Here is an 18,148-nt window from a genome sequence, read left to right as displayed (position 1 = left end):
TCTCTCTCTCTCTCTCTCTCTCTCTCTCTCTCTCTCTCCCATGCAGTCTGGAACTGACTATCTAGCTGAGGATGGGCTTGAACTCTTGATCCTCCCGTCCTGACTCCATAACACCTCCTTAGCTCCCAGCAGGGGTTCACACCCCTGAGCCCTCCATTCCTGTCCTCCTATGACATTCACCCACATGGTCCCCAACAGTCATCTGGACTAGTCAAAATAAACATGAGCCTCAGGACACCTTGGTAAACTTTATTCACAAACTCCAGACCCCTAGGCCTGGCTCTCTCGGCCACAGGGTACATTCATTCTTAGCAGTGGCAAAAACCCCAATGTAACACATTCATCAAGACTAACCATTGTAATTTAAATTAAAGCATTTCTGGAAGACAAATGCAATTGATAGAAAATATAAAAACTTTTACTGTACAAATTTTACATCACATTCAAAATAAGCAAATAAATGTCTGCCTCGCGGCCACAGAAGACTCTAGGTGTATACACAGATGACATCCTGGCTAGCGCTGCAGCATAGCGTGGCTGTCCCATCTCACTCTGTCACTACAGAGCAACACAGGCTTGCCACTCCCTGCCTGGACCACAAGAAGACAATGACGGAGGGCTCTGACTAGGTGCATTAGAGAAGCCCAGCACTAGCCTAGATTCACTACTTGCCACTCTGATGGGAAAAGGCTTTCCTCGGGGTGAGGCTGGCACTCAGGGGGCCTGGAAAAGGGCCTCACACTTTAGTGGACAGGTTCTCCGAGGCCTGAGCCTTTTTCATCGCCTTCACAGTGGCTATGCAGGCTGAATTCACAGTATCTGTCATCCTTCATGTGTTTCCCAGGAGACAAGGAGAGTACACAGGAGGTGAGCTTTCCTAACTTCAATTCACAGTCACTTAAGTAGAAAAGGAAGTGGGAACCACAGTGGGGGAACTCTCTTACATGAAGGGCAGACAGGCAGGACTTGGAGAACGAGGAGCAGGGTCCAGCACTACAGCTCCACTCTCGGCAGATGTCGGGCCCCCAGCATACTGGCCCCCAGAAGGGACCATGACTATTCCTATCTGGTCCCCGCACATGTGCAAGACCACACTCAATGCAGTGCTCAAAGCTTTCTGAACTGTGTTGTTCACATTACAAACCAAGACTCAGGCTTGCTGTCAGTGGGCTGTGTGCCGCCCACTGTGATTTGGTGTCAGGGGATAACTGAAAGGGTTAACTCAGCTGGCAGCCTGATGGCTCCCATTCTACCATGAGGGGAGGCCGACATCATAACACTCACATGGTGAGAGACTCGCCAGAGCCTCGGGCGCTGTGGCCTCTGGGAGGGCGCAGGCATGAGACTGCCAGAGGCAGTGGGCACACACTTGGTTTTGGAGTAGAGAGGTCACGTCAGGGCAAGTGAGGAAAGCTGAAGGGGCAGAGAAATTACTGGACAGCCCATGCAGAGCTGAGCAGAGGCTCATGGCTCTTCCTCCTCACCCTGAGGCATGGTCAAGATGCTACTGTCCTGGTGTGTGCTGGGGGCTGGGGGAGGGGGAGTTTCTACGACTTCTCAGAGAGTGGCCTGTTTTAAGAGACACCTGAACCAGAGTTGGTGTTAGCAAAAGCTCTGAAAACTGTGGCTTTACTGGGAGTATAACTGAGAGGGAGCTGGGTGGCCACTCACGGTGGGACTCAGCCTGTGGGTCTGAATCCAACCCAGTTTCCACTCCACCCCCATTTCTTCTCTCCTCTGGCTGTGGAGTCTGTTTGCTGCCTACCCTCCCTGCTCAAGGACCGCCCTGCTCGGTAGTCTACAGTTACTGGGCACCACATCTGACTTCCCCAGTCCAGCCCCTCCTGCTCACAGGAACGAACAGAGGTCTGAGGCTCAGATCAGAGCTTACCTAACTGATGTGCCTGGACCGTCTCATGCCCCCATCTGAGCTCAGAGCACACACAGGGTTCAGAAAGGGCTAAAGGGCTCCCACGAGATGGTAGGTCTAGAACCTTCTGGGGTGACAGACAGTGGACTTTAAGGTGCTAGGGTCACTGCTGCAGGCTGCATCTGCCACTGCCCCTGTTCTCCTTAACCAAGAACTGTACACACATAATGGGCTAGCCCTCGGCTCTGGGGGGTGTCTGATGATAGAGGCTGAGTTCCACAGCCTTTGTGCCTACCTGGAGGTCTCAGATAAGAAGTGGGCAGCTCTACAGATGTGTGGCTATTCCCTCACCCTGCAGCAGAAGCCGGGTTAAGATCCCTCAGATCAGTCTAGAAGTCACACAGATTCTGTCCGTATGGTTTTTTCTTGTTGTTGTTGTTGTTTTTTTTTGTTTTGTTTTTTTTTGTTTTTTTTTGTTTTCAAAGCACAAGAAGCCTGGATCAGAGCAGAAACTGAATCCAACTTTCCGGGAACTGTGACCCCTGTAATCCAGACAGATTCCTAAGCAAGGCTGCTGCTCCTTAGTGTGGTTCAGGGCCCAAGCACAGGCCAAGGCAAACCTGCCATGTGCCCTTCTCCCGGTACAGTCACATTCATGCCGATTTCCTTCTTCCATCCGGCTCAACCCTGGGCCCCTCACTGCTGCAGGGCCTTCCAGAAGTGGGGGGGTGTGCGGGGGGCATTCCTGCTGCTCCAAAGTGCCAGCACCCTTCTGCAGAATTATCTTTACCTACTGTAAAACACCAAGCTTGCCGGGCAGAAACCTCTGTGTAAACACTGGCTGTAGCTGTATCATCTGGAGTTTCGTGGACGGCGGTGATCCCGAGCCCCACACACCTTGGTAATGCACGTTCTTCATGGAGAAGTCAAGCTCCTAGTCCGCAGCTTGGGCTGCAATGCTTCTGATTCCTTGTGCTGGTGGTTTGCATGTTTCGTAATCATGTTCCAGGAAGGAAGACACTCTCTGCATGAACGTGCATGGCTGGCTACATCTTTGGATTACTGGACTCCAGGGTCCCCAGGCCAAACCTTTCAAAGCGAGGCATGACTTTGCTGCTGTTAATGCTGCAGAGAGGAGCAGAGACACCGGTTATGGCTCTGCTGGCCTTGTTCAGAGTTAAGGTGTAGCTGGCTAAGCTTAGCAGAGGAGCTGAGTGATGCCAACTGCTCCGTCCACAGCCTTGGCAGAGCTGCTCCTGGCCTCCCTAAGTCCTGGGCCTCGGCCACACTCCCTACCTGGCAGGGATGAGGGGAAGACAGTGGCTTGTTCACCTGACTGCCCAGCACCCAGCATGTGGTAGCTGTTGCTTCCGCCCTGGCTGCTCCATGTAGTGTGGAACTGGGTGAGCCAGGCCTGAGGACCAGCGATGTCACACACTCCTTTTAGAAATGGTGCTCATGGGGGGTGGGGGGTGTCCACTGGGGCCACTACGGAGTAGAATCCTGAGCCTGACTGCAGAAATCTGGTCAGGGACAGACATGCACTCCTAACAGACAGGCTTGCGGCGGCAGGCTTGCCTCTGTTATTAAGCTCTGATCTCAGGTGTCACTTTGTTTATGAGTTTCGAGTGTGCCTCCTTTCACAGCAACACAGCTGTGTTGGGGTGTGTGTGTTTGTGTGTGTGCATTGTTGGGGTGTGTGTGTTTGTGTGTGTGCATTTGTGTCTACTGTCCTGTCTTCAAGGGAGAGAGGACTCCAGGGAGAGAGAACTCCAGTTGGTCCATGACCTCAGTGCTGACTCTGGGCAGCTCTGAACTGTGACATCCTTTGCAGGACAATGTCCCAGGGTCACCATGCCCCTCCCCATCCTCTGAGCATGCTCAGCAGGGGCTCATGAAGGTGTTAGTCAGGGCTAGGGAGCAGAGGAACACAAGCAAGAGCCACTCTCCGGAGAACGAGAGAGAAGAGACCATCTTATCAACGAAGGCAGCTGAAAGCTGTTCTTCTGCCTTGACGGTCACCCCGTTAGTGTCATCCTCCCCTGGCAGTGACACAAGTCAGGCACCCATGGGCCATGTGGGGGGGAGGGGAAGCTGTTAAAAACAGAGCACAGGGAGGAGTCTGGAGCAGCAGAGATGGCGTCCCCTGGGTTAGTGCCCGCCGGCGTTCTGAGTCTTAGCAGAAGTCGTGAAGCTGAGTCGGTGGTTAGGAGGAAGGAAGCCCCGGGGCATGCAAGGCAGCCATGTCTACAACCTAGGGACAGAGGAGAGGGGGCGATCAGAACCTGAGCCTAAGAGCCAGGGCTCAGGGGCCTGGCCAGGGCAGCTGCCCAGGGACCCACCTGGATAGGATCCCCACCTCCACCCCTCAGAATGGCTTGGGGCAAGCACAGGGAATCTTCTCCAAGTTCCCACAGGGCAGTTGTAGGCACCGCAGGCATGGCTCCTTGTGCCGATCAAATGGCTTCAGAGGTGGTCCCTTCTGCTTACTCGGCTCTCCCCTGCCTCTCTCTACGCTCATTATTACCAACGTCATTATTAATATTTGTAGTTCCGGAGCCCAAACCCAGCCTTGAGAATCCTGAGCAAGAGCTCTCCACAGAGCCACACCCTAGCCGCTCACTGGTGCTTGTTTGTTTGCTTTTTGAGACAGGGTCTCTTCTGGCACTCACTATGTAGACCAGGCTGGCCTCAGACTCAGAGATCCACCTGCCCCTGCCTCCTGAGTGCTGGGATCAAAGGTGTGTACCCATCACCATGCCCAGCTGCCACTGATGCTTTTATTTCTGACATTTTACTATGTATCCCAGGCTAGACCCAAACTTAAAATTCCCCTGCCTCAGCCTCCTGAATGCTGGGATGATAGGCACATGCTACCACAACTTGATCACTGTATTCTCCTCTTCTGAGCTCTAGCCAAAGTGGGATTTGGAGGGGACTTGCTTTGCTCAATGAGCGCTAAATCCCCCTTGCTCACATGCTAGCTAGCCCATGTGATATAGAGAGGGGCCCTCCCTGCCACACACTGTTTGTTTCTTTAACCCTCTGTGAGAAACACGAGTCTAGTGGCCATTTCAGATGCAAGAGGTCAGAGTGCATTTCAGGAATCAAAGCAAGAATGTGAGAAGCTGGCATGCAGAGACAGAATGGGAAGGGCGGGTAGGACAGCCACACACGCAGGAAAAGAGAGAATGATGGAAACACACTATTCCTCCAGAACTGGACAGGAGTTCTTAAAGTCAGGGTGACCATATCGTCCTTTCCCGTAGTAGCGGCTCCGCCAGCGGCTAGGGGTGCCCGAGACCATTTCACCAGCAGTTGAAGAGAGCCATCCAATCCGGTCCAGCCCGGTGAGTGATGACAGCCAGCAGACAGGTGGAAGAGTCAGGATGGTAGAACAGGGGAGATGACAAGACAGGCCAGGGTATCCGCCACCCCCCGGAAATGAAAAGTGACAAAGCCGATGGGAAAGAAAACAGAAAGTGAGAGTTAGAGACCCCATGTCTGAGGAAGCAGAGGCCAGGAACACAAAGCTCACGGAAGCCTGGGAGCTGGTGGCCGCGGCCTGTTAACGGACCCTTTTAGTGGACTCTTCCCATCTGGGAGCTGAGAAGGTGGGGCTGACTGGTTTCCAGAAACAGGAGTCATTTCTGAATGCCAGTGCCTGCCCAGTACAGGTGTGGTTTCATAGAGGAGGAAGCCTGTACCCAGAGGGCCTAGGATCTACACAGCACAGGGCTCAGCCCGGAGGGCCTCAATGCCCCTCCCTCACTTGCCAAGGTTACAGGATTTACCACCTGACACTTGGCAAACTTTGTGCACTCTGGATCTGACCTGACTCCCACTGAGGAAGCCGAGACAAGTGACAGGGGCCCAGGTCATGACAAAGGGTTGTGGCTGGAGAGGGTTTTTTGGGAGAGGAAGTCAGAGAGCCAAAGTAGAAACAGAAGAGGAGAGAATACAGGGGAGATGACAGTGCCCCCTGCTGCTTTGTGCCTCAGGGGTAAAAGCTCCTGACACAAGGGCCGCATAGCTCAGTGGCAGACCACTAGGGGGCGCCAAGCTTTCAGTGCTCAACAGTTCAGTGATAAGTGGGTGCCAGCCTAAGCAATATTGATGCTGCTTGTTAGGGGCTGTTTTGGTACCTACATGGTCCTGACCTCTGACCCCTTCTCTTGGCACAAGTCTCTCATCATGGTCTAGCCTGGGCTTGGTGTCAGTGATGGTCTAATATAGTGATATGTGGATTTCCACAGGTGGAAATGAGGTGCTCCTCTATTACAGGGCACCTCTAGCACCAACTGGGTAGATGAGAATCCTTCGGCTCCTCTACTCTGGGGTAGCCTCAGCTCGTGGTCTGATGCATGTCCAGCAGAGGGCGCCCTCAGACACTCCAGACGGAAGCTCTCCAGATGGTAGGTCTGGTTCATGGAGGCAGTACTTACTCAGCCGACTTCCAAAAGTGCCCAGGGTGGGAGAGCCTCCGGTTCAGCTTGGGCAGTTTCTCCAGCATGTCCATCAGCAGGCTGAAGCTGGGTCTCTCCTGCAGGTCGAAAGCCCAGCAGGCAGACAGGATCTCCTGTAAAAAAGCACTGGAGTTGGTGGTATGTGGGCATCTGGGAGTGAGGCACAGGACAGAACACTTCCCAAGGAGTCCCGTGAAGCCCTCAAGTGCCCGGCTCATCTGTGGACCCAGAACCCTGGGAAGTTAGTTTTTTAGATGAGCCACAACCTTCCAGGTCAAAACGAACTTGCCTGCTTTCCTTCCTCCTCGACCTGTCGGTGACCAAGTCAAGCAGAATGGAAACGGGGAGAGGTCAAAATGAGAGCAGGTGGCCTTTCAAGATGGAAGGCACATCCTATGAACATGGAAGTGTTTGTAGGTAAAGGGAGAGTTCTTGGAATATATAGGGAACGGGGCTGCCACTAGGGGGCACCTCAGTGTTCCAGCGCTGAGACTGGACAGGCAGTACTAAATACAGGAGCAGTGGCTGAGAACCCTCCAAACAGCTGCCATGACAGATGGAAGGCTTTCTTCTCAGGGTCCACTCAGCCCCAGAGCACCCTCTGTAGCCTTGACATCCAGGGGCATGGCCCGCACATGTGGCCAACACAAGGCACACACCCCTGAGACTTTTGTCCTCGATATAATGATCCCTGTACCCGCACGACTAGGAAAGCCTGCGCCCTGCCTGTGGTCCTTCATAGTCATGTCACATGCCCAGCCCATGCTTGTCCTTCCTTCCCTCTACTCACGCCAACTTCCTTCCCCAGGCTGACGGATGCCAGGACACGCCTTACTCCTTCCCCACTTCCAATCTGCCAGATCAAGGCCTCGGCAGGCTGGTGCTTAAAGGGCCAGTCTCTTGCCTGTAGTTCATACCACACAGTCCTGTGGAGACACACCACTGGTGTGAGCTACTGGAGCTTCACAATGGCTCGCCCATGTTAGTAGCCAGAGACCAGAGGCCAAAAACAGTCACTAAGCCAACAACTAGCACAGCCATGACTTTCCAAGGCACACTTCCCAGCCCAATGGCCCCAGAGCCTTCCCTCTTGAACTTGGGGGCTGGTTGTTTGAACTCACCCAAATGCATAGACATCAGCGGCTTTGGAGAAGGGTAGCTGGTCCTCACCCCTTCCCGGTATCATTTCTCGAACAATCTCGGGGGCCAGGTAGCACAGCCAGTCATGTGACAGTTTCAATTGGTTCTCACGCCTGGAGGCCAGGACAAGGACACATCAGTGGGGAGCAGGTGGCCTGACTATACACATCTGTCACTCACTTACATGTGGTACGCAGAAAGCCGAGAGAGTAGCACAGAGGTCTTGCCTTTGAATAGGATGGGCATGTCTAGGGAGGGAGGCTACAGCTGGGGATGGCAGGGAGCTGCTGGTGACAGGGTCTGAGTCCCTGTGTTGGGAGAGGACTGGTTTGTCCAGGTCTCGGGTGACTGCAGCTATCACATGTGCATGCTGACTCTCTGGCCTGGCACTCTTCCTTTTGGTCTCCATTTTTAGGGAGGGGCTTTTCTTGCCACTCCAACCCCTTTACAACCACAGGAAGTAAACTCCAATGTCCTTTCTCATCAAGGGGAGACAAGCCTGGCCTCTCACCCATCACTGACGAGCCAAGCTGAATGCGTGCCAGGGGACTCAGCCTCCATGGTACCCACTTGGAAGTCGAGTACCACAAGGGACCTAAATATTACCTAGACCCAACTCTGGCCTGAAACAGCATGGGCTGAATCATACACTGAGGCAACCTAGCCTGTGTAGACGAGGCTCTATCCAGTGACACAGCCAGGGGAACCCCACACTCATACAGTGCTCCAGTTCCCTGATTCACGCAGACACCCACAGCCAACTCACCGTTCCTCTCGGACCACGCCTGAGATCCCGAACAGCCCAAAGTCTGTGATGACCACCTTGCCATTGTCATAGAAGACATTCTTGGACTTGAGGTCCTTGTGCACGATGCCTTTTGCATGAAGATACCCCATGCCCTGGAAGACATCCAACCTTGCATCAGTGGGTGGGGGATGCTGATGGAGGTTGGGCTTCATTCAGGGCAACACACAGCATCTACCCCCAGATCCACCCTCACATAGACAGCAGGCAGGGGGATACTGTCCTCAGCTTACGGATGAAGCAACTGAGGCTCAAAGAGGGCAAGTGAATTGCCTCAGGTCACACAGCAGTCAGACAGGGAGCACAGATCTGACCTCAAGCCAGTCCATGCTCTTTCTATGCCACTCTGCTGCCCGATAGCTACCTCAGACTCGGGTAACTGTGGACACAGTGAGTGGTAGTGGGCAGTCAGGGAGCACAGAGCTGAGTGATAAGGGCCGGAGATGTAGCTTAGCAGTAAGCATGCACATGGTCCTGTGTTAAGTACTCAGCATTACCGACTTAAAAAATAACTGACCAGGGCTGGGGAGATGGCTCAGTGGTTAGGAACACTTCCTTCTCCTGCAGAGAGGGTGAGAGTTCAGTTTCCAGCACCCACACAGGGTAGCTCACAACCATCTGTAACTCTAATTCCAAAGAATACAGGGTCCATTTCGGGCCTCTGTGGCACAAAACTGAAAGCACATGCAGTCCCAGCGCCCCCCTTCCCCCCTCCCTCCCTCCCTCCCTCCCTCCCTCCTTACACAGACACACAGACGGGGGCATTTATTAATATCATCTGGGCTGGGGCATACAGAGCCCAGATGAGCTGAACTCTGCTTTTTGGCAAGGCAGCACTCGGAGGGGGCAACAGACACATTCCCAGGGTGAGATTTGAAGTTCAGCTGTTTCCAACACCTTGTCATGGTAGCAGGAGCCCAGATGAAGCCTGAGGTCTGAGTTCCATGCTCCATTTCCAGAGGCTAGCCCTGTGCGGGCCTTGCCACACACCAGGTGAAATGTGATTGCCACCAGCATATGCTCCGGCCTGCCCAATCAAGGGTCAAGCACACAGAGCCCATGACCTGACAATGGGACCTCAATAAGGCCACAGCTACTCAAAACGAATCCCCTAAATTCTCAGGACTCTTGGAGGGTCCTGACACCTCCGGGGCACACTGTCACAAGAGAATGGCCTGTCTAGCTGTGGCCTCCTCCCACCTCCCAGTTTCCGCATGAGGTTTCCCAGAAGTGTCCCTGGCTATAAAGGAGTTTGGGTCACATGCCTGGAAACATAAAAGCCATGTTTAGGAAACATTATCAACCACAGACACAAATCCATTGCGTGAGTATCAGAAGAGAGCTTAACCCAAGTAAATTCTGCTCTAAGAAGCAAGAGGGTGTGAGGCCTGGGACCTCCCATGGGACCTGTCTTCCAGTGAGAGGCCCTTCCCCAGACTCTGACTGAAATGCAAACCAAACTTTATAAAATATAGTGCCATTTCCTAAACCAGGACAAGCCTTTCCCAGGTGTCCCAGTGACAGATTCCACTGTGGGCTGACTAAGGACAAGGATCTGTCCCTCTCTGAGGCTGACTCACACTGCAGACACTGAGTGGGGCTTGGTGGATTACATTTGTAATCCCAGGACTTGAGAGCTGGAGAGAGGAGTTTAAGGTTATCCTCAGCTACACAGTGAATTTGAAGATAGCCTAGGCTACATGGTCCCTGACATAAAACAAAATAACCATCTGAACAAACAAAAACCAGATGTGACAGCCGGAAAGGGCCAGTTGAAGAGGGGCTGTGGAGCAGAGAACCTGGACCATCAGTCCTTTCCCCAGGGCTTTCTGGGGTCTCCACGGCAACCCCCAAAGTTGCAAGCCTCTCAGTGAAGTTCGGGTCCCTCTGCTCTACTTTTGACTCTCAAAGCATCTCAGATGCTCTAAAAACGGAAGCGAGCAGGGGGTAGTGTGCTGACCTAGGGGCCCCCAGGGGGAAGAGGAGGGGTTTTAGCAGGAAGGAAACAGGAGGACCAAGAGGCAGCCAGAGGCAACTCCAGAGACTTTGTGTCACTTTCCCTCTGGGCCCTGGCTCCACTGGCTCACATGACTCAGAGGACAGCTCCCAGTTTGAGAAAGAACAGAAAGTGTAGAGGAGCAGGATTCAGGTGTGGGTGGGGAGATGGAACAGAGTCCCTGGTGAAAGGCCTCAGACCACACTGGAGGCAGAGGTGACACCTTGGGGTTTGGTCTTGGAGGTTTAATTTATAATCGTGACCTTGGAAAGGGACAGACTGAAACCCTGTTTGTCCCCAAATGCCATTGGGATAATCTTTTCTAAAGACATCCATATACACAGAACACTCCAGAGAAGGGGGTGGGGCATAAGGGAAGGAAGGTCAGAGGAGACAAAAGGGCAAACTGCAGCACAGCTGCAAGAGAGGCAATTCTTCTCTTCTGAGACAGAATCTCATGTAGCCCAGGCCAGCTCTGAACTTGCTTGGTAGCCAGGCAGAGATTACAGGTGTGTGCCACTGTAATGCCTATGGTGATGCGGACTGAACCCATGGCTCTGTGCATACTAGCCAAGCACTCTACCAACTGAGATACATGCCCAGCCTAAGAGGCTGCAGCTTTTCAACACAGACAAGTTTAAAAAAAAAAAAGGAGAGGAGGCTATATTCAGTATCTTATGATTTCTATTCACATCACTTGGCTTTATTTTACTATTTTTTTTTTAAAATAGATTTATTCATTCTATGTGTGTTTTGCCTTCACATATGTGTGTGCGGCATGTGTGTGCTTGGTGCCCACGGAGGTCAGAGGAGTCAGATCCCCTGGCACTAGAGTAAAAGGATGCTTGTGACCCACATGGATGCTGGGACTGGAACCCAGGCCCTCTGCAAGAGCAGCAAGTGTTCTTAACCACTGAGCCGCCTCTCCAGTCCTCTTAACAGTTTGTTTAAGCGATGTGTGAGAGACTCACTTTAATTAATTTTTAAAATGAGAGTGGAAAACAGCTGCTTGCGCTGAACAAAAGGGCCTGCTCTCAGGAAGCCTAGATCAGGATAACTAACAGCAAACTTGCAAAAAGTGTGGGTCTTTTTATGCCCTGAGGTGAAACACTGTTTCCCACTGCTGGTTCTAAGAAACCCTCCTCACCAAGCACTAGCTCCGTGACTCTGTTCTCTGTACAGACGATGTCATTGTCTCTGCTCTGACCTAATGCTCTGTGTTGGCATCTACAGGGGAGGAAGCTGAGACTCAGAGAGGCTAAACCTTCCTGAGGTCACACAGCTAGAGTGACTCTGTCTTTAGGGCATGCAGTGTTTCCTCACAGCTACTTAACCCCCAGGGGAGCTTTGCATTTGATTGGATGAGACAGGGACCCAGGCTGAGGTGCCCCAGTTAGGACACAGAGGAGCCACAAACCACCGGCCACAGGCAGATATGGCCTGGGGGAAGACCAAGAGCTCTAGAGGTGGCTGGAACCCCCATTCCAACCCCACCTTTACCTTGATGATCTCCTGGGCGATCTGCCTAGTCTTGTTGATGTCCAGAGATGTCTTGGGGTCCCTCACGAATGAATGCAATGTTCGCCCCTTGCAGAAGCTGTTGAGTAGTGGGGATGGGTAAGAGGCCTAGAGCTAGTACAGGTTTGCCCAATGGAACCTGTAAGGGGAACTGCGCCCACCTGCTTCTAGAAGGTTCTCCATCCCAACCAACACAATCCAAAGAACATGTTCTTTAACCAGGACTCCTGCTACAGCTCAGCTACACATGCATGCACACCCATTTCTGGAGGCTCAGGGCCTGGCAGCTCACCTACACTCCCAGGCCATCTTTACACGGGGCAGGAGAACTCAGACGGGGAAGAACTCAGCCTCCGGGACTCTCAACAGGCCACACAGAGTCTCTAGGACTCACTACGAAGGTTATCATTTCATTATATTTAGATCCCAGGTTATCCCATCCTGTTGCTAACTGAGTGTCCAGTTGCTCCTCTCTGTGCAGCTCTGTTCACTAACTCCAAGCTCTTCTGGAATGGAGGCCCGAGTGAGAGGGTGGGGGGATGGCAGAGGAGGCTGCGGGGCAGGGCACCCACAGCTGGACTCCCTGGAGACTCCACTGTGCTGCTCTGGGCTGGGTTTTTTGTTTTTTGCTTTTTGTTTTTCGAGACAGGGTTTCTCTTTCGAGACAGGCCAGGCTGTCCTGGAACTCACTCTGTAGACCAGGCTGGCCTCGAACTCAGAAATCCACCTGCCTCTGCCTCCCAAGTGCTGGGATTAAAGGCGTGCGCCACCACTGCCCAGCCTGGGCTGGGATTCTATAGAATGGGCCAGGGGACTCTAGTGACATGACAGTGTTCAGTTCTTTACCTCTGAGAACAAGGGCAGATTTTCCTTGTTTGTTGCATTAAGGAAAACAAACAAAAAAACAGCTGTTTGTTTTAGGGGTTGTTTGCTTGCTTTCCCCAAAGCACAGGGTCCAGGTCCAGGGTATCTTATGTTGGAGAGGATTCTCTTGGCTTCACGGAATGGAGTCATGAGGGCCTGAGTTTGGTCCCAGCAACCACTTAAAAAGCTAGGTGTGAAACGGGCACAATGTTGCTTGTCCTTATTCTTGGCGCTCAGGAGGCAGGGGCAGGTGAATCTGATTTGGGGCTAGCCTGGATTACATAGCGAGTTCTAGGACAGCCACAGCCCTACTGAGAGACTATCTTCATGTGTGTGCCCTGCCCTCACACACACCCCACTCTATAAACCTCAGTGCCGGGATCTGAACTTGGGTCCTCATGCTTACAGAACAGGTGTTCTGTAACCCACCAAGCCCTCTCCCCAGCCCCTTTTTCTGATTTCAAAAGTCAACAGTTTAAGTGGCCCAGGCAAGCGTTCCTGTATCTGGCCTGCTGCTCTGGGTAAGGGTCACTGTTTTCCAGAGACTGACAATTGAGTTCCTGGAGTAGACAAAGGCAATACACACAAAGACACCAACTGTCAGGACTGACTGGGGTGTGGCTCAGCACAGCCCTCACGGAATTTGCAAGGCACTGGGCTCATCCCTCAGCAGCACACGCACTTCCAGGCAGACCCTAGGTCTACCGTCAACTGACAGGAGTGAAACTGTGAGCCAGCATAATCTTAGTCATATATTTTAAAGTTAAATTGCATTTATTTATTTTTTTGTATATGTGCCTGTGTGCATGCGTGCACATACCACAGCATGCCTGTGGAGGTCAGGGCACAACCTGTGGGAATCATCTCCCTCACTGTGGGTTCTGGGGATCAAGATCAGGTTGTCAGGCTTGTGCAACAAGTGCCCTAACCTGCTGAGCCATCTCACTGGCCCTCAACCTGCTTTATCCTAATGAAAGAAATATTGAGATTACCCACACTCGCCTTTGATGGGAAAAGCACTCAGCCAACGTGGGGTGAGGGGAGCTTCTGCTTTACATCTTTTTAGAACACTGGGGTTTTCTTTATGCCCAGAGGGGGTCTCTTTATTGTTGTTGTTGTTGTTATTATTGCTACTACTATTACTACTATTATTTGGAGGGGAGACAGGGTCTTGCTTTGTGGCCCAGGCTATCTTAAACTCAAGATTCTCCTGCCTCAACCTCCAAGTGTTGAAACTCCAGGTGTGTGCCAGCTCTGACGTTGGTCAGTGGTCCCGAGTGAATGCAGAAATGATTCTTAATCTTTGTCTTTCTTTGTCCTCTCTCTGAGAACCCTTCCATACTCTCTGGGGCATCCACAGAAAGCAGAAGGCTGCAGGCACAGGGAGGCTGTGCTGCTCACGGGCCCAGATGGGGTGGCTTACCTGGTGATGATGGCCAGGTGAGGTGGGTTCATGCAGGCCCCCATGAAGAGCACCACGTTCTCATGCCGGGTCTGACGGTAGTTCATCACCTCTTTCTTGAACAGCTTCAGGTGGTCCTGGTTGTGGCCGTCCATCTCCAGCAGCCGAATGGCCACCTCGCCATGCCAACGGCCTCGGTGCACCCGGCCCCAGCGACCTTGCCCAATGGGCTCGCCCAGTTCTACCTGTTCAAAGGGGATGTCCCACTCTTGCAGGTAGACGCTGGTCTGGCTGGCTTTTCGAGAGATGGGGCCCCGCCAGGGCCGACGGGAGCTGGGGAGGTCATCCAACTCATCCTCATCATCTTCTGCCTCTGACTTGCCAGCCTCAGGCTCCTCGGCCTGAAAGAAGAGAGAGAGTCTGGGTCTTTTCTTCCTGGAGTGCTGGCCAGGCGTCACCACCAATGCCTGCTACCCTGACCTGGTATTCTCTGTCTGAACACACAGCTTCTGATACCTATGCTCCCTGCGTCCACTGCGCTGCTCTGCAGAGACCCAACCTTGGTTCATATTTCCATTTGAAGGTCAAGCCAGTGGCTTCTTTCTTTTTAAGACAAGGGCTCATGTAGACCAGGCTAGGTTCCAACTTACTATGTAGCTGAGGAAGACTTTGAACTTCTGACCCTCCTAACCTCCACTTTCTCCGGAGCTGGGATTACACATGGCTAAGATGAAGGCAGCAGGTCTTGGCACGGATCAGAACTACCTATCAAGCTCCGAGAACACAGAGATGCTGACCCCTAACCCCAGACTGACTGACTTAGCTCCCAGGCTAGGGCCCAGGTCTGTGGGTTGGGAGCAAGAACAGAATAGAGAGGTTCTTTCAGCGAGCAACAGCTTGCTAGCTTGCACTTCACATTCTTCTTCTCTGTTGCACATATCCGCCCACACCTGCTACAACAGGCTCCGCACCCTCATCCCCCATGCCCTCCACCTACCCGAACACCGAGAGAGAGAGAGAGAGAGAGAGAGAGAGAGAGAGAGAGAGAGACAGAGAGAGACAGAGAGAGAGAGAGACAGAGAGAGAGAGACAGAGAGAGACAGAGACACAGAGAGACAGAGAGAGACAGAGACAGACAGAGACAGACAGAGACAGAGACAGAGAGAGGCAGCTACCTTGGGTCTCATACATGTTGCTGCTACTCACCTCTGCTTCGTGAACACCCAGCACATCTGTTTTGGGCTGGTCGTTGAGCCTAAGAGTGAAATGGGCTTTGTCAAGGAGATTCTGGGCCTGGCAGGGGTGGCCCTGCATGAGGCCATGTGGATGTTGTGGACTTCAGCAGGAGGCTGACTGGATCGGGTGAGGATGAGGGTGGGCATGGTGCAGGGCCCCACACTCCTGCCTCTGAGACCTGGCTATCACATCCTTGCTATGTGAACTTGTGTAACATAACCCCTCTGAGTGGTTGCACCCTCTGGGAGACCTACTTCACTGGCTGAGAACTGTGCAGCCAGGAGCCAAGCGCTCTGGGAAACCTAATGGAGAGGGGACCAGAGGCGGGAGTTATGTTTAGCTGGTCTCTGTTCACCTACATTCCCTCCTGGGCCACAAACTTGCTGCCTTTGTAAACACAGTCCCACTCCAGGCTCACTGCACTTCCACGAGGCAAATCAACTCCCAGGCTCAGAGGACGAATCAGCCCCACTCTCCTCCACGCTGGCCCAGGACCAGAGGGTCAGAAATTTAGGGATAGGTTGGGAGGTGGCTGGGAGGGTTCATACCGTGTACTGTCGGCTGTGCTGGGCTGCGGGGCTGCCTGAGGACAGGCTGAAATGTCTGTAGGAAGAAGAACAGGAACAAAGTGTGGGAGAGCTTTCCTTCATCCCCAAAGACCAGCACACCAGGGCATCCCCCTCTCCTGAGCTGCTACTGCTCCTCGGGCCACTCCCACCAGGATCTGACTGTGCTCTGCATGCTGTCACAGACTCAGTCTACAGCCTTTGGTCTACATGGCTGTCCCAGGCAGAGGCTCTACATGAGTGACTCTATCTAGAGAGACCCCAACAATTAATACCACTGCCCTGGGCCCAAACAACTCTAAGAGTGGCAAAAGCTAACACTATTACTTCTGTAGAGTTTCTGGTAGGAAGCAGGGCTGGCTGTAACTTTTTAAAGTAGAGACCCTCTTTGCCTAGCTAGTGGCAGAGCCGGCAGCTCTATGACACCTGATAACACCTGTGATATCGGTATCTGGTGTAGCTGTGGGTCACCCAATTGGGTGGTGAGTGTCACAGCTCTGGGTAAGAAGAGGAAATTCAGTCTGTGGACCAGGAGGCTCCAGGCTGGGCAGCTGACCCCTGACCCTAGGTAGTCTAGCTGTAGCACAAAGACCTGCCTCTAGGACACATCGAGGGTCACTCCAAAAGTGGAGCCAAAGTGCTACATGAAGAGAGGTGTCGGAAGTCAGCGCTCCCCTCTATCAACAAAGAGAACCAGGAAGCAGAAACAGCTCAAGCTGTCAGTAGCCCCTCTCCTGCCCTAGACAAAGACCTTCCCCCTCAGCCCTCAGTTAATCTCCTTTGTTGAAAAGTTTTCTCAGTGGAATCAAACTCTGACAGAAGCTGTGAGCCTTCTTAACAAGGCATGCACATGTGCCCAACATCCCGTCAGTGTTGGGGGTCCATGGGCCTCAGAAACATCTTCTACAGCCTCTCCAGTCACAGCCATATGACCTCTAGACTACCAGGCCAGCATGTTCGCACATGCTCAGAACACTCCAGAAGCTACACACGCCTCAGATGAGGTGTAAGAGTGTGGGTGAATGTCTGAGAAGCCTCACTCTTGCCCTTGGAAGTTTAGAGTGCATTGTGCAGTATGTTCCTACCTGTCCCTGTTACAACTGGTACACAGGGCCCTACGCCCACCTGCAGGACAAAACAGGCCATCCAGGAAGAAGTGCCATGGTTCCTCAGTGGGGGTGGGGGAACACTAGTGTACATATCCTAGAGCTGGTGACTAGGAAGGCTCTAGGGAGGTAGGGAATCATACAAAAGGGGCGGATCCTCCAAGCCCTGACAGCTGACGACCACACCTCAGTAGTGTTACAAGGATAAGCACTGCCAAATGTTCCAACTCGATTCCTGAATGGAGCTGATCTGGGAGACAGAAAGGCCAGGAGTAACCAAAAATACTGGGGCTTCCAGTCTTGGCAAAGCACATCAGCCCACTGTGTTGAGTACTTCCAGCAGGAGGAGAGAAGCATTGATCCTATACATCCAGAAGGGGAAGGGATATGGTCAAATGCACAGCTGTGCAAATATAGATTTTGTAGAAGGAAATCCATGGGTTGCCTTATTTAATCAAAGCTTTTCCTTCAAACTTTCTGCAGTGAAGAGGTAGTTCCAGTGACGACCAGCAAGGGGCACTGTGTGTTAAGGCTGGGAAAGGCAAAGGCAGCTGACACATGACAATGCCGCTAAGACTTTCCCAAATTGGCTTTCCCTCGTTCGTTATTCACCAGGCATCATTAGCAAGCGGCTCCTCTCTCCCGTTCTGCAAACGTGTGAGTTCTGCTTTCTCATCCGTCTCTGTCACTTCCTAGCAGTGTGACCCTGAACTAGTTCCCTGCACTTTATGCAAGAGGGCTAGGCAGGATGGACTCCAGAGACCCATCCCACAATGTACTGCCCACATAAGGGTCCACATCTCCAGGACTTCTCTCCCTCTTGCCCAACTGCAGTAGACTCAAGCGTGTGGGGAGAAGGCACCAGGCGGGATGGCCAGAGGGTCACGGTGAGGGGCAGTTAGTGGACCCATGCAGAAGACTCACCTGGAAAGATAAACTGCTGTCTATGATGAATGAAGTAGGCAGCTTTAAACAGAAGAGGAGGCGAGTCACACAGTGCACAGGCAGCGCAGGAGGGGTGCGTGGACTTGGGGGGCAGGCAATGGTTATTGGCTTAGGTGGCTCTGCCCCAGGGGCTCTGGTGAGAAAAGGTGGAGCCATCCAGGAAAGATACCCAAACTAGGAGAGAATCAGGGCGTGGCTAGCCCAGGAGTGGTGCAGCTGCACTAGAGATGGGGC

The 18,148-nt window shown here is 52.7% G+C and overlaps 1 protein-coding gene across 5 annotated transcripts in view; it reads right to left on the bottom strand.

Moving 5' to 3' along the window:
• Nucleotides 1-229: 229 nt before the first annotated feature.
• The window catches only part of Ksr1 (kinase suppressor of ras 1), a 134,911-nt gene continuing 116,992 nt past the window's right edge, over nt 230-18,148 (bottom strand). For 3 of the 5 annotated variants that reach the window (XM_028759198.1, XM_028759201.1, XM_028759202.1), the window contains 10 exons: nt 17,894-17,935; nt 15,846-15,900; nt 15,268-15,316; nt 14,083-14,462; nt 11,778-11,874; nt 8,243-8,376; nt 7,458-7,589; nt 7,127-7,262; nt 6,316-6,449; nt 230-2,995 (listed from right to left, as the gene is read on the bottom strand). In XM_028759198.1, the coding sequence (XP_028615031.1) occupies nt 2,917-2,995; nt 6,316-6,449; nt 7,127-7,262; nt 7,458-7,589; nt 8,243-8,376; nt 11,778-11,874; nt 14,083-14,462; nt 15,268-15,316; nt 15,846-15,900; nt 17,894-17,935 (1,238 nt within the window). In that variant the 3' untranslated portion in view covers nt 230-2,916. Of the gene's footprint in view, nt 2,996-3,015; nt 4,125-6,315; nt 6,450-7,126; nt 7,263-7,457; nt 7,590-8,242; nt 8,377-11,777; nt 11,875-14,082; nt 14,463-15,267; nt 15,317-15,845; nt 15,901-17,893; nt 17,936-18,148 lie in introns of those variants that run through there. The other 2 variants (XM_028759200.1, XM_028759199.1) reach the window with 2 other exon arrangements.

Source organism: Grammomys surdaster, unplaced genomic scaffold (genome assembly GCF_004785775.1).
Source record: "Grammomys surdaster isolate TR1022 unplaced genomic scaffold, NIH_TR_1.0 126278, whole genome shotgun sequence".
NCBI classification, from domain to species: domain Eukaryota; kingdom Metazoa; phylum Chordata; class Mammalia; order Rodentia; family Muridae; genus Grammomys; species Grammomys surdaster.
Note: the sequence above shows the minus strand (reverse complement) of the source record. Positions and strands in the feature narration are given on the sequence as shown.